This window comes from Camponotus vicinus, unplaced genomic scaffold (assembly GCF_025532165.1).
Source record: "Camponotus vicinus isolate PSW18456_S1 unplaced genomic scaffold, iyCamVici1.0 SCAF_1, whole genome shotgun sequence".
In the NCBI taxonomy this organism is placed as follows: Eukaryota; Metazoa; Arthropoda; class Insecta; order Hymenoptera; family Formicidae; genus Camponotus; species Camponotus vicinus.
This window is the reverse complement of record NW_028141945.1, coordinates 22,949,153-22,974,763: the sequence shown is the minus strand read 5'-3', so window position 1 is coordinate 22,974,763 and position 25,611 is coordinate 22,949,153. Positions and strand designations below refer to the sequence as shown.

At 32.4% G+C, this 25,611-nt stretch overlaps 1 protein-coding gene and 1 long non-coding RNA gene across 2 annotated transcripts; one reads left to right on the top strand and one right to left on the bottom strand.

The window, feature by feature from the left end:
- The first annotated feature begins 2,922 nt into the window (after positions 1-2,922).
- LOC145959656 (uncharacterized) lies at positions 2,923-4,559 on the top strand. The gene is made up of 2 exons (XR_014435118.1): positions 2,923-3,271; positions 4,490-4,559. It is a non-coding gene; the product is annotated as an uncharacterized LOC145959656 (long non-coding RNA).
- A 2,597-nt stretch (positions 4,560-7,156) lies between these two features.
- Larp (La related protein) lies at positions 7,157-25,177 on the bottom strand. Its single transcript, XM_083078683.1, has 17 exons — positions 23,114-25,177; positions 14,939-15,012; positions 14,410-14,460; positions 13,842-14,010; positions 13,539-13,640; positions 13,228-13,400; positions 12,906-13,024; positions 12,625-12,823; positions 11,804-12,340; positions 11,545-11,702; positions 10,331-10,553; positions 10,070-10,240; positions 9,734-9,987; positions 9,025-9,176; positions 8,571-8,825; positions 8,112-8,245; positions 7,157-7,999 (listed from the first exon to the last, which is right to left on the bottom strand). The coding sequence occupies exons 1-17, from the start codon at positions 24,177-24,179 to the stop codon at positions 7,661-7,663; spliced, it is 4,176 nt and encodes a 1,391-aa protein (XP_082934809.1). The 5' UTR covers positions 24,180-25,177; the 3' UTR covers positions 7,157-7,660.
- Positions 25,178-25,611: the final 434 nt, after the last annotated feature.

Sequence of the window (25,611 nt, the reverse complement as noted above, 5' to 3'; positions counted from 1 at the left end):
TGTTCGACTGTCATACTATCCCAGCAAACCACAATATATTACATAGATGTAATTGTAACATAACACGAATGTCATAAATATTACATGTAATATTACTTGTATAAGTAACCCAGTGAGAAAAGATAAGTCAAATAGACGTCTAAGACGTTTAATAGATGTCTAATAGACGTTTATTAAACGTCTTAGACGTCTATCCGACTTATCATTTCTCACTGGGAATGTTACGTTTGTGATATGGCTCTATGTCAGCAACATTGAATGTATCATTTATATATGTATCAGATACATTTTAAATAATAACTATAACATAACATAGATATATATGTTACATATTTTTTCCATATCTTATAATATAACAAATGTATATATTATATATTTCATACGTCATATAATATAACATGAAAATATATGTTAATGTTCATGTAATGCAATAAAAAAGCATATATATATATATATAAACGTTATATATGTAAACGTTCAAGAGACAGATAATAAATTATTCACAAACTATGAAAAAACAATGATAAAAATTTGATTTTGTAATATTATATTCTTCATACATATAAAAATGTTCCCACAAAGTTTTAAAACGATTTACTTGCTCGTTTTGAAATTATTATTAAAAAATAACTGTGATTATTGGTATTATCGGTTTGACGCAATATCGATGATAAACCGTGGCAACACTGCATAACCTCATTTGTCAAACGATGCGCATGAAGTTTGACATACTCTGAAGTTTGAAACTCCGAACATTTGAACTTTTTTTTAATGGTAGAGTAATGTTGAGAAAAATTAAAAAAACAAATCAAATTTATACATATATATATATATATATATATATATATATATATATTTATAAATATTATCGTATATTTAATATTATCGTATATTATCATATATTTAAAAACAGTTTTTAAATTATCTTATAAATAACAACAAAATTATTTTATTTTTTGGTGTCAGTGAAATAATTGATAATATTTTATATAGAACGAGCTTGTAATTTTTCAATTTTTTTGGTTTCTATTTTTTGCTTCAATCCCATATAGCACAAAGGTGAATATAATTTCATAAAGAATTCCTTTTAAAGAATTCCTGAGGCTTTATAATCCACACCTATTCGAAGCTCTTCGTGTTATTTTTGACAAACTTGCTGCAAATGCAGAAAAGTTTGCCAGAGATTTTTCCTCTAATGTCAATGAGTCTCTCAATGCTTCAATGTCTAGCAAACATCCTAAAAGATTTTGTTTGAGTCAGACTGCATCATCAGATTACAGATTCACTTGCACTGTAAGTCAAAAAAATCTTGGACAAGGTTACATCCAGGAAATTTTGAAAAAAATAAGTTTATCCCCGGGAAAGCATCATTCACGTTTTGTATCCAGAGTTCAGAAAATTGCTTGGAAACGGAGGGAAGTGATGAGAAGTACAAAATTCAAAAAACGTAGAATGGAACTAAAAAAGCTCAGATCGGCTTTACGAAATCAAAGAGAAAATTCGGAAGGTATTATATACGCTACCAGTTGTACTTTTTTGTCAGAGTCAGCAATTGATCATAATTCGAACATTGAGGCCCAGTTCCACAACTTACTTTAACCGAAGTTTAGCTCGTTAAAGGAGTATTTACATTGCATCCAAAGCCCACTGTATCCAATCGGACGTCATACATCGAACATTGGACGCAATGTAAGGCCCGGTTCCACAACTTACTTTAACCGAAGTTTAAGAGCCCTGGCACACAAAAATACGTAAGGGCCTGAGCAGAATGGCTGCCTTAAGATTTTAAGACTATGTTTTATGCCTTAGGTCTTTGTCTTAGGTAACGCACAATACTGTGTGTTATGTCTCGAGTCTTATGTATACGCGAACGTTTATTTCTTAGGGCCTGAGCAGAATGGCTGCCTTATAATTTTAAGACTATGTTTTATGCCTTAAGTCTTTGTCTTAGGTAACGCACAATACTGTGTGTTATGTCTCGAGTCTTATGTATACGCGAACGTTTATTTCTTACAAACGTTCGCGTATACATAAGACTCGAGACATAACACACAGTATTGTGCGTTACCTAAGACAAAGACCTAAGGCATAAAACATAGTCTTAAAATTATAAGGCAGCCATTCTGCTCAGGCCCTTACAAACGTTCGCGTATACATAAGACTCGGGACATAACACACAGTATTGTGCGTTACTTAAGACAAAGACCTAAGGCATAAAACATAGTCTTAAAATTATAAGGCAGCCATTCTGCTCAGGCCCTAAGCAGTAAAACGTAGTCAGTAAGGAAATCGACCAATCGGAATTCTTATGTTTTCTTACGTTTTAATATGGCTGCTTACTGCTCAATCATGATTGGTCAATTTGCTTACTGACTACGTTTTACTGCTTACGTTTTTTTGTGTGCCATGGCCTTAACTTATTAAAGGAGAATTTACATTGCGTCCAATGTCTGATATATGACGTCTGATTGGATACAATGGGCTTTGGACGCAATGTAAATCGTCCTTTAACGAGCTAAACTTTGGTTAGAATAAGTTGTGGAACTGGGTCTAAGGGCCTCCGCACAAGGTGTTCCGTATCGCATTACGTTATGTTAAGTATAGATCGTAAATTTAACTCCGTACGTAAAATTAAACTTCAGTCAACGCACAGAAGAAATCGTAACGTAAAGACATTTCGTCTTTACGTTACGATTTCTTCTGTGCGTTGACTGAAGTTTAATTTTACGTACGGAGTTAAATTTACGATCTATACTTAACGTAACGTAATGCGATACGGAACACCTTGTGCGGAGGCCCTAAGCCTTAAGAAATTGACCAATCACAGTCGGGTATTCTCTTCATACTTGACTGTGATTGGTCAATCTCTCAAGGCTTGAGGCTTCTAATTGCCTATTGTAGACCCGGCCTAAAAGCGCGATGAGAATCTGCCTTGAGAGAGAGAGAGAACAACATTTTCACAAGTTAAGCCGTAATCACACTACGGATTGCGGGCTTGGTTGCGGTTGAAATTGACCAATTAGAACAAAGCAATTTGTCGGCCGGCTACTCTGATTGGTCAATTCCAACCGGAACCAAGCCCGCAACCCGTAGTGTGATTACGGTTTTAGGTTAGGTAAATTTATCGCTCCGGCAACGTGCGCGAGGCGCGAGACTATCATCAGGCGAATCAGGCGGGAAGAGTCGAGCGCAAATTGCCTGGAGAGTCGGTAGAAGCATAACCAGAATACGTAGAATTCGGGATCATTCGGACAAATAATAGTGAATACAAGTAAGTACAAATGATGACCAGCCTTTGCAACATTTCGAGGAAATTCGATCCAATTAGAGTTGTCAGGACACGAAGATTAGGTATAAGAAATCTGTTATCATCTGTTATTGTGTCGAGATCATCGTAAGCTATTTTGCGGGCGAGTTTCACGTTTCTAAAAGAATTTTCCAGAAATTTTTATCGCCATTTTCTTGATTTTATCAGATGCCTCGAGAACTTTGGATTGGATGAATATCCTGACCAAAACAAAAACATATTTCTCTCTCCTTCTCTAATCTCTACAGTTTTCAGAAACAGATTCCCTTATATATTCTCTTAACTGTTATTGCTATTTCACATAAGAGAGAGAAAGAGAGAAAAATTCAGTGAAATCATATAATTATATTATTGTAATATGTCGAAAAATTAATCTTGATAATCATAAATTGTAATAACACTACACTCATAATTCTCATACATTTGTTTGTATGTGTATGTGCATATATATTGAGACATAAGTGTATAACATGAGAATTTTTATACATATATAATTATGCATATAATATTTTCTTATTTTGAAGCAATAATAGATATCATGATTGTAATTCCAATATTAAGTAAATTCAAAATTATACATGATAGATTATAAAATAATTACTTATTTCTTATTATAAATAAAAAAGATAAATAAAAAAAGGTAATAATGTACAAAATAATAACATGGAGATACATAACAACTCAGTGTATATTATTGCCCAAAGAGAAAGAGAGAAAGAAAATACATGTGAAAAAGTAATATTTATTTAATGTAGAATTAAGTTATTATAAATTATAATTGTATCGATATGCAATATTAGATTTTTCAAGATGTATCTTTTTAGAAAAAAGATGCCAATGATCGGTTTTTTTGGTTTTTTATTTTATGTATTCACAAACGTTACAGTTGACTACATGTACAAGACTCGCACACATTTCATCGCCACATTATACATCTTCATTTGCATTCACTATGGCCTTTCTAGATATTGATTACGAATTATGCTCTCTCTCTCTCTCCTTTCTTCCCCCAATTTTCTAAGCCACGATATTCGTTTGTAATTTATTACATGGATATATGTGTGAGCGTATGTGTATATCTATATATAAATATATTTTTTTGCATATTTACATGTAGGTCGACGCATTTATTATTCTATGGAGCCAGTAGACTGATCGGGCGTTTTTTTTCTTGTTTTTTAGATGACAATCCATGCAAGAAACGTTCTACCGGCCCACGCGAATCAATATCAAACTTTGAAAAAATATGCAATATCTTTAATGAAAGGCTTGAACTTGATTTATTTATCTTTATTATCGGTCTCACACTTTGCTTTTTAAACGGCCCTGATTTATCTAGCAGCTGCTATGAACGAGTTCTTTTTCTCGAGCAATTTTTAAATGTATTTTACTTAAAATTAGCAGCGCTTTTATTTTCGTCAATTGTGCATACATCTGCAAGTGCATATAAGAGCGCGATTTTTGTATAACAATTCGGAAGATTCTTCTCGAAAAGGCACTATTGTACGCAAACGAAATCCGCGTTTTCCAACTAGTCTACTCGGTATTCGGCCCGAACTTTTGGATACATGTGCATGATCGATATCAGCAAAGCGATCTCTAGGCGCAGCTGCAGATCTCTAGAATTCTTAAATGAACGAGTTCGTCAATTCATTAATCGGTCAATTCTCGCTGACAAGCCATCGAAATGTGGCATCGTTCGCCATTTTTTTCGTTTTACTATTATTGTTTTTCGGGAGATATCGAGCTAATATTTGCGGTCTCGAAGCGACGACTAGACTTTACATTAAAATAATTTTATAAACATTTGATATAATCTTGTGATCCATATATATATATATATATATAACAAGTTGTAAGACTGCTATGGAATGAGACAAATTAGTAAAGTCGATTGTATGAGTTGTAATATTTCACTGGGCATAGAAATAGCGGTACTACGAACATGGATGATGAAAAATATGCTTATATATACATACATATATATATATATATATATATATATATATATATATACATATATATGTATATATATATGTGTATATTTTATGTTTTCATATTACGTATGTAAACATAATCACGTCTTTTGCAATATTTCTCTAGTACACAATTTTTATATGAAATATTTTATTCCAATAAAATATTTCATATAAAGATTATACATTTTTTTATTATACATTTTTCTTAAATGTTAAAGCCAGAAACCAATACCCTTTTTATAGCATAAGCCTTAAGATGTAAAATTAAGATTTATTAGCAATATATAAGTAACAATGTAAGAATTTGTGTATATATATGTGTATGTATATATATGTGTATGTATATAGATGTGTATGTATATATGTGTATGTATATATATATATGTATATATATATGTATATATATATGTATATATATATGTATATATATATATGTATATATATATGTATATATATATGTATATATATATGTATATATATATATGTATATATATATGTATATATATATATATATATATATATATATATATATATATATATATGTATATATATATATATATACATATTATATATATATATACATATTGTATGTATATATATTGTATGTATATTATATATATAATTTTTATTTTTTTACATTTGGACGATCTCGTGGCGTGGCTCTAAGTTAATATCAACTTCGAATAAAAATTATGTACATTATTATGTTACACCTTAATTTCTTTTTTTTTCTGCAAAGAAAACAACGTTGATACGAGTGAGCATATACGAGGCACAAAACAACAACACTATATTTCTAATAAAAAAAATCAGAGTCTAGCACTTTATTGTGAATCTTTTCAACGTTAACGTGTTTCTCTTTCCAGAATCTATGTTTCATATATATATATATATGTATATTTTTTTCATATATTTAATGATTTTTAAAGCACGCCACGAAGAACAACTCTTTATATAAGCCGATCATACATAGTTAAAACATGTTAAACTTAAAGTATCAAATCTTCTATTATTACGTCACTTGCTTAAAAGCTATAGATAAATCTAAATTACTATAAATCGAGTTACAAGGATATGTACAATATATTAAACATATATTTTTTTCGCGGCTATTTGACTTTTTCCTCCTCTGGAACAGTTCTTACTATGTTGTGACTGATAAATAGATCGAAAATTATAACAATAGCGATAGCTCTTTCTTTTTCTTGAAAATACTTTAATCTTTCTCACTTTTGTGCATAAAGTTTTGTTGCATATATGTAATTAAAACCAAACGAGATAATATTGATTATGCTGACAATTCGTGCTGGTGATTGATATTTGCTCGCGAATTAAACAACATAGTATGATTGTATTTTCCCTTCGTTTTCGCGAGATCGTTTTCGAACAGAGACTTTCGATAGTTGCTGTTTGAAAACAAGTTGTCAATTTTCATCATTATTATGTATTCATAAAAGTAACATGAAAATACACACAGATAGTAAAAATAGTAAAATATAATAATAATCGATGAGCGCGTTCTTTTCTTTTTTAAAATTAAGTATAATTAATTGGAAGTAAATTTGTTTCAAAAATAAATTCATATTGCCTGCAATTGTATAGTATCAGAACAGATTAATAACAATTAAAGAAACAAAAGCTAAAAACGTATTATGTTTCACACATAATTTGTTATCATCATTTAAATATCTCTCAGGAAATTTTGAAACAATTTAATTTAACAATTTTAATTTTACAATTTTAAATAAGCAAAGCCCAATCCGTTATGAAACGGAACATTGAAAACAAAATTTTACATTACGCTCTGTCTCGTAATGAAAAGTTTTATTCGGAAGACGAAGGAAGGACGGGAAAATTCCAAAAGACCAAATATTTCTCGAACGGAAGTGTATATTACATTATTCAACGTGCCATCCGTAGTTAAGAGAATCACTTATATATAGTCCGCTTATTAAAATTATGCACGAGTTTTATTCATTTCTTGTTCTCTTTATATTTACATATATTAGAAACGAAAAAACGATAACCAAGCAAACGCGATGAGCAGTTATTAGTACAATTTCCAATCGATTTGTCAGAATCGCAAGATAATAATAACTATACATAACTTTTATTTCTTGCGTCTAACGATACGAGTGAAATATAACGAGATGACGACGCATGGCTATCGTTTTGTACGGAAGATATTTTCACATTTGCACAATATGTGTCGCACCGCCTCTGTGCAGATATATCGGTAATTGCCTCTCAACGGAGTATAATGACTCTTCACTTTTGAAAGACAGATAAGTTTTCCGCCATAATTGTGACGGACTTTTTTTCAATTCATAGCTGTTTTGGAACTGGAGGTTTAAATTCGTTCTTTGGCAGTGACTTACGATTTGCTCGCCTCGTGAGGCTTCGTGAAGGAACCAGAATTTTGTCTACTTTGAGGCTGCTGCTTATTGAGATCTCGCCGGTCGCTCGACGGTACAGAATTATTTCGTCGTCGATGATGACTAGAGCCATAGGAGCCGGCTCTATTTCGAAATTGTGATGAACTCGTAAGGTCTAAACATGATTTCAAGTAATTATCAGATTTCGTTTCATTTGGCAGTGTGATGGTGCTACTACAATCGTCTAATAGCGCGCTTGCCAGAGAATCTTCTCTAGCGCTTTCGGAAACACTTCTGTGACGTAATCTTGCAGCTTGGAGCATTTCGTGTATTCGGGGCTATAAGAGACATACACACACATATGTTATGAGAAAAATTATAAACCTACTATTAAATTAATTAGTACATGAATAAAGTGAATAGGAATGTTTTGTCTGCGATAATACTTACTTTCACTACTCTAAAATCTTCAATACTCTGGAATTTTGACAAATGTTCTTTTAATTTAGAATCTACATGAAGCTGGTCAGAATTTTTATAATACTTCAAAAATGCCCAGAATTTTTCCAATCCATATAATTGTCCTGTTAAATAATTAATTAATTTGTTAATATTAATATTTGCAAATATTAGTAATTATTGTAACAGTTTCATATCAGAACATGTATATGAATATATATTTCTTGACAAATAGTAAAGTTATCTTCTTGAATAAAAATTGTAGCGTTGTTAATATCAAACTCCACCTCATAGGACAAGAATGTCCTAGCAGAGTTTTATTTACTTAAATATCTTCATTTACTTTTGCACAAATTTACCGTTTAACTATCATATAATCTCATAGCTAAACAACCTATTTTGTGCTAATATAAATATAAATATAAAATTTTAAATAAAATTGTGACTTACCACTTTCATAATCGTATATCGTTTCTATTTCGAAATCTTTATACAGTACATGCCTAAACTTCTTCTCCAAGCCATAACTATAAAATCTGAAAAGACATTCTACTCCGTATCGGTATCCTTCACAAGCATCCTCTTTGGCTATGGTTCTAAATTCTTCGTACATAGTACGATTAAAATTTTCTCGCAAGAAGAATGACCAAAAACGAAAGAGAGTGTTCATTTCTTGTGATTGTCCAATACCTAATCGCTTGCGCTCTGAAAAAAAAATGTACATGAGAATAAAATGTTAAATTAAATATTAACATAAGATTTATTTAAATGACAATCAGTTAAAAGCATTTCCGCATACGTATATTTTTCTCAGTCGGGAAAAGAAGACAAGAAAGATTCATCATTTTACATACAATTATTCAAATTAGTAATTTGGAAAAAATTTCACAATTGCTAATGATACCTTTTAAGCAGCGTGAACGATATTTGTGATACGCTTGTTGAGTAAATCCGTTATCTTTCAACAAAGCATGACTCGGATGCTCGCTAATAGTGGGAACACTTCCATAACTACTTGCAAGATACCCTTCATTAGGACTTGTGCCTGCGCTACTCCTGAAATAATAAATTAAAAAACATATTTATATATGCAAAGTAAAATCGAATTCTCATTCTATTGATTATTCTTATTCAGATACAAATCTTTCTACAAGATAAGATTTCTTCAGTCGGGAAAAGAAGACATAAAGATAGAAGATTCATCATGTTACAAACATACCCACACAAATCATATACACACACATTTTTCAACAAAACATTTTTTTAAACAAAATTAAAAATATCAATGAGAAAACTAATGTAAATTAATAATATCAATTAATGGGAACAAAACAGTTAAACACAGAAACATTGTAATTAGAGATACTTACAATGATGTCTATATATTTATTTTTTATGAACTGTATTTTTAATTTGTAAGCTATATGTACTTCCATTGGAAATTAACAATAATACAATTATTTTTTTGGGAAATTTTAGATCTATTACATGTTCCATTATTTCCTGTATATTAGCATTTGTTCATTTTAAGGATTCACAAAAAGTGTATCAAATTCATAGTTTAATTTGAATTGTAGGCTCTTTCTTCGATAGACAAAATATATTATACATACCCTACAGAATGTGTTCGAGGATGATGCTCTCGAACATCCATAATCCAGCCAACATGATGTTCCACTGGAGGATTATTGCTGTGACGAGTTTTTCGCTTTCGCGGTGTTGTCGGATCAACAGACGGTTCTTTTACAACGGCGAAGAAACGAGACGCAGCCCTTCGTCCTTCTCTCGTTTGTGATTTCTCATTCCAACTCTCTCTCCGACTCTTATCCGGCCTATGCTCTTTCTTCTCCAGACTTGTATTTGGGAGCTATCAGACGTGAACAATATAATTTTACAATATTTATTACAGAGAGGTGAATTCTTTTGTTTATTTACAAAATTTGAAATACCTGTAACGACAAAGCCGACTGTGGTATTTCTAAATCTTCTATACAGGAAGGTGGCGGCGGTGGAACTTCCGGATTCGCTTTCCTTGGAACTTTGGGTGCCATTTTTTCAAAATCTTCTTGACTAATCATATTAATTGTCTTGTAACTTCCAATGGATGAAGATGAGCCATACTGTGTGTTAACATCAACTTGATAATATTCTAGATTCATTTGTTTCTTGTTGAACTTTAAATTGGGAGAAAGAAAATAATATAATCGTACCCTTTGATTATTTTGTCTCCACAATTCATCTTCATAGTAATATAATCCGTCGTTAATAAGTTGTTCTAATTCTTGAGTCATTTTCACTCTTGTAATCCAATCTCCTGTTCTATCGTAACCTTCATGCTTTGGGATTCTAGATGATGGAGGATGGGTTTGCGTAAAGATAAGAATTTTATTAATATCTCTATCTGATAGTTCGTAATCCTCATCATCGTCAGACCTATATCCAAAGTGATATAAATACATATATATATATGTATTATAAGTAGATATAAGTACATAAGGTAAAGGGAAAAAAAAAAATCTGCAAATAATATTGAGATTTTGAACAGCTTGTTTAATTATTAATTTTTTTTTATTAATATTTCTATTTGATAATTTATCGTCACCTTTAGATCTGCATCATAGATATAAGGTGAATAAAAAAAGTCAATAAAAAAATTCACAAATAATATTAAGAGATTTTGAATAATCTCTTTAATTATTAATTTTTATTAATATTTTCATTTAATTCAGATTCTTCATCATCGAATCTGTATTCAAAATGATATAAATACATACAATGTTGATAAAAAAAAATCCAAAAATTAAGATTTTGAATAGTTTCTTTATAATTGTTAATTCTTATTAATATCTTTAATAGTTCACAGTCGTTATCGTAAAGAATCATCTTTAGACTTATATCTAACGTGTAGATACAGATATATAAGATATCAGTCAAAAAATCCATAATAATATTAAAATGTTAAATAATAAAAGATTGTGGATGATAATGTCTTTAATTATTGTTTGTTAATATTTCTATCTGGTAATTTGTATCTTCCTCGGATAATCTTTATCATCTTCGTACCTGTATGCAAAGTATAGAAATAAGTATGAGATGTTGGTATAACAAAAAAAATCCACAAATAATATTTAAATTTTGAATAATCTCTTTAAATTTTTCCCTTTCACAATACAATAATAAAAATATAAATAACTCGGAGAGAATTAAAAGATATTTCTTATACTTTTCCAAATTTTGCAAATTCATAACTTTGAGATTTTGTCATAATGTACAAATTAATGTGAAATTTAACGTTTTTCTAAGGTTCGAAGAAAGTATCAATATCTTCTCAGCTGAATGAATATAATCTCTCTCTTGACAATATTCAAAAGGATCATATATTGAAAATATTATATATCTGTAATGCTAATCTCTATTAACTGACCATTCGGTGAATGCGTTATGTCGACCAGTCGGAGGCGGCGAATCGAGTTCCTCATCAAATTGAAAATTTAATTCTTCTCGTGTTTTGTTCTTGGTATTCTCAAGCTTCTCTTTCTCTTCAGATCTGTCTTTGTGTGGTTGTTTAACTCTTCTTCTCACCTATGAATAATTTTTTTCCATATAATTTTCACGCGCCTTTTAAGTTATAAATGTTCTAAATATAGTTCAAAATATATAATAAATACAATGAAGATAATTACTTCTTTCCAAGCATTATCGCTCGATGTATCTGATTCTCTGTTGATTCGTTCTTCTAACAAGTCTGAGGTGGAAGAACCTGCCGTGATTGGTAATGTATCGTCCATCTTGATAGGAGAATTATTATTAGGAGAAACGAGAGGCATTGTTAAACTATTTGTCAATTTATCAATTTCTTCTTTTATCGTTTCAAATTGAATTTCGTTCTGTGTTTCATTGCTTTCATTTGTAGCAGTTTCGTTGCTTTCATCTGTAAATCCATTAGTCCTTTCCGTCGAGTCCATTGGTATAAATTCTGGTACATCAGGATTTAAAACCTCGTTTGCCATTGGGACGGAATAGTAGGATGCAAAAACACGAGGAGCTGCGGGAATAGGTATCGCGAGTAAAGGTTTTGCGGCAGGACAAAATGCAGTTTTAGACGTAGGATGTATTACTTCGTTTTGAGATGAGATCGATTGTTGCGAATGATTTGAGATGACCACATTGCTGGCTATATCTGAGATAGGCCATTTTAAAGGATCTAATGTTGTTCTAATCTGAAAAGTAAAAATTTAAATTATTCGAAAAATGCTTATTATGCGTGGAAATATACATTTGAATAATTGTAAATATATGTAAAGAGGTCTACTGTCAAACCCCATTCATTGAACTTGACAAAAGTTCTAATGGTGTTAGCGAATCCTCTTCTATTTATTCTAGCACAAATTTTGTATCCAACTTACATTTGTATGTTGGAATTTTTTAAATATGTGCCATACATATATTCAATTTTATTAAATATATGTTATTTCATTAATTTGAAATACGTGATTTGTAATACCTTGTATCCATCCTCAAATTCTAATACCTCCAATTTATCAGACTCCATAACTGCGTTTATCACCAAATCTATATCCATTGTTAAATTTTGTACACGTTGAAAAGATGCAATCAAAGTGAGAGGCAAAAATCCTTGAGCATTCATTTTACGGCGAAGAAAGAAGTCTTTTACAAGATTTTCTTCACAGAAGTAATATTCTCTATAATAAAATACGAGATTATTACGAAAAATTACGCATAAATTGTATCAATGCGAAAAAAGAAAAAAAACAAAGAAATTACATTTGTTGTCGTATACATTCTTTTAGCGTAGACATATCCACATAATTTGCATTATTAAAATAGCAAGTCCCCATATAAGGTATCATATATCTACTATCTGCATGCTCGTATTTGTGTGTCTGCAAGAAAAAAGAAAAAGATACAATACCTTGTCATAAAAAAGTAATATAAATATACACAAATTTTGAAAATTTTCAGTTCTACTGTCATTTATAATCAGAGTATTGTCAGATAGATTCCCACTTGTATTGTAACATCATTATTATTATACGGATGATAACTTATTATAATAATTAAAGTTTTAATATCAGCGAATATTTACCTGTATATAGTCTGTTGTAGTATAATTTGTATATTCGTGATCGTGTCGGTGTCTAAAACCAGCACGGCCACGCCCGCCCCGTCCTCTACCTCTATAACTTCTTCCACCGCGTCCTCGATGATTATACCCTGATCTATCGTAATCTCTTTCGCGCCAAGACTCGCCATCATTTGCTATTTTTATTACATTACGAATATTATTCATTCATAAATTATTTTTATTATAGCATTCATAGATTGTCCTTATTATTTAACAATTACGCAATGTATTAATGATCGTTATATTATTATGTAAAGAAAATAATTTCTTACCTTCGCCATTTCTTTCTCTGTGATTCTGAAATCTTGGCGATCGCATAGTCCCACGGTTTTGTACTAGATCTATCTCTAATGGAACCCATTTTTGTTTATTCGCTGTACAAAAACATGGTATCAGAATAAAATGGGCGCTGAATATCAAAAATAATATTTTTTGTTTAGACTTTAAATCGAAGCAACCATTTTGATGAAAACATTTATAATAAACATTTCTTATAAACATTTATAAGAAATTTGTTAAATTGTTATTTTATCAAAATAAATACAAAAAGTACACGCACAAACCGATCTTTTTACCTTTCTTTTTCTTTTCTCCATTATCTGTATGCTCATCGCTATCATCTTGACAATGATTCTGTTCTTTATTCTCTTTGACTCTACTTTCTATAGTGCTATCTGCTTTAAGAGTACTTGATTCGTCATTGATTACACCATTTTGCTTCGAAGGAGATACGGTTGCTTTCCTCTAAATCACATACGAAAAATTATTGTATGAGCTTTTATTAAAAAATGCCTTGCAATTGCAAATTAAAGGAAAAGAGAACACTTAAAGAAGTATAGAAATGCTGAACATTTCTCGGACGTAAGAAAATTTCTCGTCTGAGATGACATAACATTTCATTTCTCTAGCAAAAAATCTACACTCACAGATTTATTAATAAATCGTGCAAGCTCTAGGTTTTGCATATATCCTATTATAAATCATAATAATAAGAATTGTTTAAAGTAGTTTGAATAAATTAAATGTAAATATATTGTTCTACTGATTATTCTTGAAACAGCAACTCTCTACTTGAAAATTTTAGTTGTATTTACATATATGTAATTAAAAATGACTTTAAGAGAAATCAATGATGATACATACCTCTTGTGTACCTAAGGTTGGCCAGTCTCCAATGTTTGTAAAATCACTTGCCTATTGCAAAAAATGTTATATTATTAATATTATAAAATTATCACGGTATAATATATTAGTGACACAAGTAAATAAATATCTCGTGCAAAATTTTTACATAATTTTAAATAAGAGAAAAATATATATACGCAAATATATTTTTTATCGATAATATATAAGTCTTCTTTTGATTAAAATTAACATTCAATATCTTTTATAGTATTGTATCTAAATTATTGATTGTAAATTATTGTAAATTTTGCAAATTACTGATGTAAATATCTATTTATTTTTATCATTTTTTATTTTTACCCAAAAATATTGTCCGTATTTATTTTACACACTATAAATGATATCTAACTTAATATACTCATAAAGAAATAAAAAAATTACTTTTTAAACTTATTATATAGTCGTGCACGTGAGCTATAAAATTTATTATCTTTCGAGCTAAATATATACATGTTTGCGCACAGATGAAGGCAAAAATATTACATACGTTTTGATTAAATCTTCTTCTATCTCTAGAAGCTCTGACAATTGTGGGCTGAGCACTCTCTTCGACACCATTTTCTACACAGAAAAAAAAACACATTTACATGTAAAGCTTATTCTATGCATAAAAAGTTGTACAATATACGAAGTAATTGTATCATTGCAAATATATAAAGATATGAGAAAAATACAGAGGATATTAAGAGGATACATAATAAATTCTCAATAAAATCTGTAAGAGTAAATTCTCAATGTGTGTAACATACTTTCAAAGATTAAAGTTTTTTTTAAAGGTAAAGAATTATTAAGCACGATAAAGATGTAAAAGATATATATATATATATAAAAATAATTATAACATCTAATGATTTTGTAATCTAAAAAGACACTTGTATGATAAAAGTTCTCAGAATTGCGCGATATATTGTAATTTTCACATAAACTGTCTGCTAGTAATTATATCCATATCAGCCTCTTTATAACCCGTTTCAAACCGCGTGACCTTGATTATCTTTATCGCACAAACGCGTGTTTCTTAAATATTTTTATCTGTAACAAACGATATAAAATCGGAGAAGAAAAATGGAGCAAATATAGTCAAAGAGAAAAATCTAATGTCAAAATGTATTTTTTGTTTATTAAATGAATTAATTATTAATATCTTTTTTATTTTATAAAAAAGATATTAATATATTATTTTTATCATTCTTGTAATTATCATGCAACGGTCGGAACATTTAAAGAGAGTTTCAAGTTTCTAAAGAATAATGTATCCAACTCTTCATCATAATCAAAATGTGATACAAAATCATTATAAAGTAAAAAAAAATATGATATATGAGAATATTATAAATCATTTAAAATATTCACCAATAATATCGAATTTCGTATGTTAATATAATACGTAATGATTTAAACGTATCCATCAAAAAATATGATTAGACATCATTTTATTTATCTCGCCTTGCACTTTCTTATCTACATAAACTTTTACAGTCGATGTGCCTACAAATCGACAATACTGTGTTAACGCGCCTTCGATCTTCGCGTGACATCGTTAAAATTAGATATTGGTACTCGCATCTGTCGGACGAGACTCATCTGATCCGATGAATCATAGATAAAGAGATTTAATTAAAAAATGCGTAACTCTTATATTCACTTGTTATGCTTAATTCAGATACACATATACAAACACAATAGATATTTACGAGAAATTATAGAGATTGTGAACAGCAAAATATTGATTATGATTGCACAATTATTGCATCAGAATATATATATTCTAATCTATAGAGAGATTCTGCAACGAAATAGTCAACAAATTCTTATTGAAACTGTCGTGTAAGAAATTGCTCACGAATACTGTGACGAAAGAAACAGAATTCGTGGCTCGTGACGATGAGAAAACTGGAACGCTTCTAACAATAGACAAAAATAAAATTATACGGGAAACAAAAAAAACACACTCTAAATTCGAATATTCTAAATTCAATACGTTTTAGAAGAATATAAAACTTGAATAAGTTACAACGATCATCCCACGAACATTGTCATGTGTAATTAAACACAAATTCTTATACATATTATAGAGTTTTGTATACATTTTTTATTTTATCCTGTTAATTATTTTTTGTTTAAAAAAGAAAAGAATCAGACATTATCAGAAAAGACATCGATTTATAGATTTTTTTAGTTTTTCTATAGTTTTTCTATAATTTATATAATATTATATAATTATACACATTGTGCGAGTTTTATCATTGTCAATCAAGAATACTTTTATACATCAAATTTTTCACTAATCAATAAAACATTTATACATAAAAAAAAGTTTGTCTCCTCAATTTTATCAAAAAGCGAAAAGCATCGAAAAAGGCCAAGTGAAATGCGATTAGATTACGTGATTTCTTTGAAAATGTTTGAATGAAATTACTTAATATCTTGATGCCCCTTCTCCCTCTTGAATAACTTCGGAGAACGAATGAAGTCAGAATGTAATCACGGCAAATTGCCGCCAACATACAATTATTGATGATCGTGAACGTCTAAAACGATAAACAACGATCTAAGTGTGATGATTTAAAGATTTTGTTTTAAAATGTACGCAAAATAAAATTCTTTAATAAATGTATTTATAATTTATTATATTTCTTCATTCTAATATATTTTATTTTTGATATATTTATGATTGTATATATATATATATATATGTTTGAAACTATGTATGACACATTGTGTCAATATTTCTTTCTCAGAAATTATGTTTGTACTATTGGATCAGAAAATGTGCACGATAATAAATAAATGTATATAAATATCACGAGATATAATTTCATATAAGCCTCTTACCTCTAATGTATATGATCTTAACGTGACCGGAAATATATAGGTAAGATTATCGAAACAACAGGCAAGATTTTTATAAGCCATAAAAGTTGAAAAATGTATTCATAAAATTTAATGATTTAGTCCAGTCAGAGATAAATATTTTCATATACAGTCGTAATAAGTAAAAATGTTTCGACTAATATTTAAAAGCAATAGAAATACGTATACAATTAAAATATATAGACGAGTAAATTAATATATTAATTAAATGAAAATAATGGTTGAAATTATTTAATCGAATCTAATCAGATGGTCGCTATCAACTTGATTCTTGATATCATTGCTGTTTTGAACTAATGTGTATAAATGAGAAAGATAGTGCCGATTTATATTTAAAAGCATCGTTTTTACTTTGATTTATCTTCATCTTTTCGCACACAAAATTGCAGTTGAATTAAATCATGATTTTAATTGCATCAGCACTAAAAATATCGGTAGTATCACATGCAGAAAAAAAACTCCATACACTTTGAGATGCAATAGAATGCAGTCGCAGCTGCAGACTGCGAATCGAGAATAGATTCTATGCAGATATCAAAATCCGATATAAATAAATCTGTTACACAAATTTTAACTTTCACTATGTATATAATGTAATTATAATTAAAGGTGTTGAATATGTAATTAAACGATTAGAGATTCTCTATTATTGATGAAGCCAAATGTAACGAAATGATGTAATCGTCACATTACTCCAATTTCGTCGAAATCCAAATTTGCAAATACTTTGAACACGATTGTGCATCTCGTAATAATCAAAGCGCGACAAAACACGATGTACCGCGATCGATGCTGAAGTCGTGTCGACAAGCTACTGAGAGCAGGTTGGTTTAAGAAACGAATCAACGATTACGACGAACGACGGTGGGGCTCCGCTCGCAATAGTCGAGAATATTTTCGACTAATGTTGGAACGAATAAGTGCAAGAAAATATGTCGCGTATATCATGTGTCAAAATTAAAAAATCGAGAAATGATACATGAAAGAATTATACATTTTTTTTTTTCAACATTTCTACAAAAATTTCATCGTCATTCGATTGTAATTTATTCATATTAAACGACGTATTAAAAGCAAAATAAGTAGCGTGTATCATTCTTTCGGTATAATATTTTTCAAATAATTTTTTTTCTTGCAGAGAAAAAATCGATGTCTCGAAAGAGCAAATTTAGGTAAAATACATATGTAAAATCTCATGTTATTTCTTTATTGCACTCTAGTTGAATCTTTTTAATTCTGAACGAAAGATGTATGAGAGCGGAATATTTGTCGACGTGTATACAAAGATTTCGGTGTTGAAATTAAATTGGGAAACACTACCAACTCGAAACCTGGGCACATCGATCGAAAGATTTGCCGAACCGTTCTAGCTCCTATTCGACCGTCCCGGAACAGGTTTCCATTCTCGCGACTCTCACTTTCTGCGACATATTTTAATGTGGATCGAGCGCGGGGCTATTGGTCAATTGCAATAAGACCAAGGCCTCTTATTCTCATTATATATTTATCGGTGAATGCGACTAAAATCATATTTCATAAATCATGTGTCGTAATTTTCATATTAGGTACATGTAAGATTAAAAAAAGCAACACTAAATACAGATCAATAGACGGATTCGACATGCTGAATAAGAATGAAATATAAGTGCTACCTGAATAATTCTAAAAAACGTACCTCAATTGTAGCATATTTATATTTTTGTGCACATTTGCGCAGAATTCAATCGAGCGTATCCGCGCGTTAGCAGGAATATAAAAATATAGACTTTATTTTGTATGAAAAAATTTGTAAAAAACACTGAAAAAATAAAAGAATAGAAATGCAAATTTAAACCGTTTAAAGTTTCCATAGAAACCGATTCGATCTTTCCAATGAGAGTGAACGTATAAACACACGCAGACTATTAAATAAGATGCATCATATACGGACACCTCTCTTAATAACTGCATTGTGTGTCGCAACTTACTACTACGACAAGTACGAGTTGAAAGAATGTCAATGTCGTTGCCCTCGTAACATTCTCCCATGTTCGTCCTATGTGATTGTAATAAATGAATCGATTACAATGATCCCGCCCGCAGGTTTAATGAATTTCACGCTGGAAATCGCGCGTGCAACAAGCAGATAAAACATGAGACATAAGTATCAAATTGGAAAAAATGCAGCGCCATTACTTTTTCGCCATTTTCGATAACAATGCTGACCGGACAATTTGTTGCACGTTAGTTTTTTTAGCGTAGATAAATGTATATTATATATATCGAAAATTATATGAAATTTTATAAAAAAACTAGAGTAGAATGTCTCGTCACAAAATATTCTTTTAAAAGAGATGATTTTTCTCTTTTCTCTTCTTACCGATATCGAATTTATTAATATCTCGAAATTAATTGGTGAGAAAATCAAATATCTTCAAATCGCAAATTTTTTGTATAAAAAATGAACCCTTTCTTTTAAAAATAATTTTTCTCATCATTTTATCAAACTAGAAAGAGTTATTAAATTTAAAATATTAGGGAAAAAATTTTACCAAATTGCAGAAGAAGCAAATAATTCCTCATGAAAAACATTTTGTCGATTTGTTCCATGAAAAGCAAATCAAATTTTTCGATACATAAATAAATAGACAAAGATAACGCCAATCAATCTATGCCAACATGGATATCTACGTTCATAAGTTAGCGAAACAAAATGAGCAAAACCAATTATAATTAATATTTTTATTTGTTGCTAAAAAGTTATCAAAGAAAAAAATTTGTTGCTCGCTTAAATTTGCTATTGGGATATTGTTTGAATTTATTACTCTCGAAATATTCAAGTTTCGAATTTATTGCTTCTACAATAAATTTAAATAATGATGAGAAACGCTTTGCACGTTGTGAAGGATTTTCCACTATTGTTTAAATTTATTTTGCAAACAACAAATTGAATATTTCGAGAGCAACAAATTAACAACAAATTTTTATATTATTGTTATGCATAATTTTGTTGCTATTGTTCCACTAACTTAATCTTCCTTTAAGAATATTATTTTCTAAAAAAACTTACAGAGCAACAAATAAAAATATAATTATTATTGGCTCTGCTCATTTTGTTCCGCAAACTTGTAAAACGTTGGACATCTTGATGCCACGTATATCTGAGACATATTGGTAATGAAGATAAGACTGTCACACAGTCAGACGCTTACCATTTATATTATCACGATTATCAAATATCCAAAGTATCAAGCATGTGTCATGAATTTAAAATATTCCAGTATCCAAATTTATTCAATATTTAAGTTAACTTTGAATGATTATTAAACATTTAAATGATGGCAACTAAAGATATTTATTATATTATAACAAAAAAATTTTATTTAAAAATTTTTTATTACATTAATTAATAAGTAATGCGAAACAAAAATTTATATACGTATATTGATTATATATCGGATGAGAGAGATTTATATTATATAGGCAAATTGGAGGTATAAAATTTTTTCCCAAATATAAAGATATTAGTATTCCATAAAAAGGTGTCCAATAGTATGTGAAAATGATATGACAATTGTATATTTTATCTGGAGTTCTTTCCTCGATTTTTCAACGTTCGCTCGGTCGCACGTTTCTATTTTCACGCCTCGCATTTCGTAATATATACATCACCCGATACAGCCCTCCCGTACAGTTTACCTCGTAATCTCTTATGACACATTTTTAAGTATTCACACACTCCCCTCTAAAAATGTGATAATGAATAGAAAATAGATTAAAATATTATCTTTAACTTTATCTGTTATCGGAAATGTTAATAATTTGAAATAGCTTTCATTTTAAACATTGTATGTAGACTTGCATCGGTAATTTTTTTTATATTCATGCGATTAATAACAGCGAAAAACATTTTTAACAATAATTGAGTCAGATGCAAATAGACAATCGTACTTTCTCTCGAATTTAAAATGGAGTTTATGTTAAGAAATTTTTAAGGATTAATTATCAAAAGATATGTAATGCTAAAAATTATAGCGTTATTGGAGAAAAAATAATATTTAATTTGAAATTTTTATAAATTAAAAACGCGAAAAAAAGGAAAGAGAAGAGAAATTTACATCGTAATATATAATATCTATTTATAGACAATATTCCCTGAGATCTTGGATATTTCGCCACCGCTTCTCAAATTTCAATGAAACTATTCAAGCACGAAGCATGTTAATAAAATGAGGTATTTTCACATGTATATGTGAATGCAAATTAATAATTATGTAATCGTTATCGAAAACAGTCTTGCAATAGCTATCGGAAAGTTTGAAGAAATACATAAGAAATTGCTTCATAATCGAAATGAAATATATAGCCACGTGTAAAAAAAGCTTTACTTGTCAATAACGTAATTAATACTCCTGCATACGATGCAACTTTAATGAAAACTTCAATGAAAGCAAAATATTTAAACATAAATGTCTTGCGAAATGAAATTAATAAATTTTAGTTTGTCACTTAATGCAAATAAAATTTATACAATTCAAATTCAAAATTCATCCGTTGAAAGAGCACCATATTTTTCGAAAATGTGAAAGAAAACTTAAATCTATAGTCGTAACAAATCGAACCTTTTACGAATAGCTTAGGATAAGATGTATTCACAAGAGTTTGGAACGCTCGACCTTTATTTTTACAGATTTAAAGGAATCTATACTAAGAATATAATGGCAAGAATACACAATTGGAAAACGTAAAATTCTATCCCGAAAGAACCGTATTGTTTCGCATGGAAAAATTCTACCTGAAGGGAATTCAAACCGTTTCAAAGAATTATCATAAAGAATGTCATGCTCACTTTTCCTGTCGTGTTAACGAACATCGTCTCAAATATTGAATATTGAATTCGATTGTTTTATTATTAATTTCACATCGTTTTATTAATAATTTCGGATAATAGATAAGTGCAATGCTTGTGTTGTCATCAGTTTGGAGTAGCTATGTATATAATTTTGGATAATTGGATATTATGTGCCATAGGTATTTTAGATTTACAATATACATCTAATTAAGCCAAGAATACGTATAGAGACTGGATAACTCAAATACGGAAATAAACATTTTATTACATATCATTCTGTAATATTGACTATATTATTGGGAGGACCACAATGATAAAAAGCAATGAAATAAATTCTTCGATTAAAAAGGAAAGAAAGAGAAACATTTGGCTCCTTGGAAACAGTACAGACAAGGCAATGAATTTTTTAGAAAAATATATCGCAAACGTCATTTATTTTCTTTCTAAAAAAATATAATTAATTTTTCTCCTTCCTGAGTTCTTTTTTCTTCAAAAGAACTTTACAATAGAAACTCTTACTATCTTGTATTTTTATAACAGACTCAAAATAATTGAAGAATTGACGAATTGTTCAAGAGAATATTTCAAGCATTTCTCGAGAAGACAAAAATTTATACATGTCTCGTTTACAAAAATAAATAAATAGCTTTTCTCGAAAATATATTATAAAAAAATTATAAAAAATTTATAAAAAATATTCTTTATTTAGTTAACTAAAGAATATAAAAGCACCCCACTTTCTCCATTCATTTTGTCAAAGTTTGTTTATTATTTTGCTCTTCGAAAGAAACAACTTATCTTACAAGAAGAAAACTATAAGAGAAAATTATCCAAATATGAAAAGTTTTTCCAAGAAATTGTCAAGAATGGAGTTTTGCTCGCACGTTTCTCAATTAATCGGAAATGAGAATATATTTATAATTAAATTGGATACGCAAGGAAAAATTCGCAACTCACCGATCGTGTCCCGACGCTGCTGCGGCTGCAAAATTCTCCGCTCTCTGTCGCTCTGTCTGTCGACGCACGTGGATGTCGCCGCCGCGGGGACGACGTGCTGCGGGAGCGTCTGCTGCGGCGATGTCTTGGGAGGATCACGGGCGGGTTGCGACGTCGACGTCAACGTCAACGTCGACGTCGACGTCGACGTCGCTGTCGCTGTCACTGTCGCTGTCCTGTTTTTCGTCCAGGGATTGACCGCGGGCAAGGGTGCCTCGACGTATTTGACCGGCGGAGGCACCGGAGGTACCGGCTGCGTCTCCCCCTCGACGTTCTGATCGTCCCTATAATAATGGGCCTCCCTGCTCGACGGACCACCGTGCTCGACAACGCCATTGCGGTCGCCGCGCTCTCTGTGCGCTCTCTCGTCGCTGCCGCGTCTACCGACGCCCCCGCCGCCGCTCCCGCCGCCGCTCCCGCCACCGCCACCGACGCCAATGGGACCACGTGGTTGCTGCGGATGGCGGTTGTTATTCTCGCGCAGCCGGTGACGCTCGCGATGACTCTCCCGGTGATGTTCGCGCATCTTTTCCTTACGACGGGCGCCCTTGTTGGCGACCGTCTGGAACTCACCGTCGTTGGAGACGTCGCCGTTGTTCAATTGACCGGCGACGTCTCGTTGGCCGTCGTCCGGACGCGAGTCGACGACGCGCGCGTTCGACGTCCTGGGCAGGCTCTCGTGACGGTTATCTTTCTCCGGAAAGTTGTCCGACACGGGTTGAATCGTCGTTCGCGTCGCTTGACATCGGGGGATCCTTTGGCAAGGCTTATTCGGCATTAATCTCTCGACCATCGTCGTCGCTTGTTGCTGCTGCTGTATTTGCTGTTGCTGCGACTGTTGATGCTGTTGAGACACCGTCACTTGCTCGCCAATGTTCTCCTTATTGTTGCTCTTGAAGGAACTCGCTCGACTCTGCGACGCGCCCTTCGGATTTAAAACACTGGCGTAGGACTGACAGGGCCCGGCTTCCTGCCGTTCGCCGCCGCTGCGAGCGCCACCTTGGTTACTGGCTAGCTTGGCCGCCATCTTGCGGCGTACGCTGCCGAGGGACAAAAACACGAGGTTTTACGTGCACGAGGTCGCGCGTTTCGCCCCGTCCAGGAACTTACTCCGGCTCGTCGGCGGGACGTCGCTCTCGCGTCGCGGTCGAAGCGATTCGTCGTCTCCTCGGCCTCGAGGTCGGCGAGATCGCGGCCGATCGCGATGACTCGCGTACTCACGCGACGAGCAAACTAACCTCGCGCGCGTCCTCGCACCTCACATGCCCCTCTCCATCCCGAGGGACTTTAGTCGCGCGCGCGACCGCTCTTCTCCATGAACGACGATGACGAGGGCGACGAGTACCCGTCCTGACAGCCGGAAGCGTCGCGTCGGAATCTCCCTTTCTCCCTTTCTCCCTCTCAATTTCCAATGAGACGCGCGCGTGGTCGCCGCGGCAGCACGCGGTCGGTCGGACAAAGCAGATGTAGTACTTTCCGCTCTCGCGTATACGTCCCGACGTGACACTCGGCGCGATTTCGACGTCGCGGGATCGCGTGGAAATTGCTCCCGGAAACGTTCGTTGACGCGCACGAGATTTTTCGCACCTCGCGGAGGATCGAGCGTACGCGCTGCTGCTGCTGACTCGACGTTTTTGACGAGGCGCAAATTCCCGGCGCGCGGATACCCTTTCTACGGCGCGCGACGTCGCCAGTCACGAGACTATCCTCCGGTCGGCGAGATTCTCCGGGCGCGCGATTCGTTGGCGGACGAGAGCGGCTCACTCGGACACTCGGCAACCCGGGGAATCTATCTTCGGTCTTCCGCTCGCCGATCGCACGCGGTCTTGCGCTCGCGATGCAATTCGCGGCCGCGTCACGCTCGATCGCGCCAACACTTGTCACGCGCGTCTACCAGTACCGGCGTAGCATCGCGTTACCGCGGATTACGTAAACACGGCGCATTTTCGGCGGAGCCCTTTCTGTAAGAGAACGGTACGCGAGACCCGCGAGACACATGTGGCCAATGCTGGCGAGCACACGAGCGACTCACCCGGCTTCCGCTTTCATCCGATCATGCGCTTTCGTCCGACACGCGAGATGGCGGCCGTAGCTTCCAGCCACTTCCGGCAGATCGTTGCGCGAATTTTCAAATTCAAATATCCCCCATGATCGCGTTCGGAAATCTACCTGAATCCTTGCTTCCGATTGGCCGAGCAAACGCTACCCTATTCGACGTGTACGTTTTCGAACGCGACCAATCAAATTGTCGCTTCTTTGAAAAAGTAAAAATAATTGGCTAGCGTAGATGCGTTTCACTCGCTACTCCAAATACTTGAAAGCATTTTATAGACCAATCGGAATAAATTAATTTTCGCGCCTTTCGTTCGAATTGATTAATCGAAGCATTTGTAACATTGAACGAAGCGTATTCCTCATAGTATGCAAAACACTCAATATTTAATTGAACGTTGTGTAAA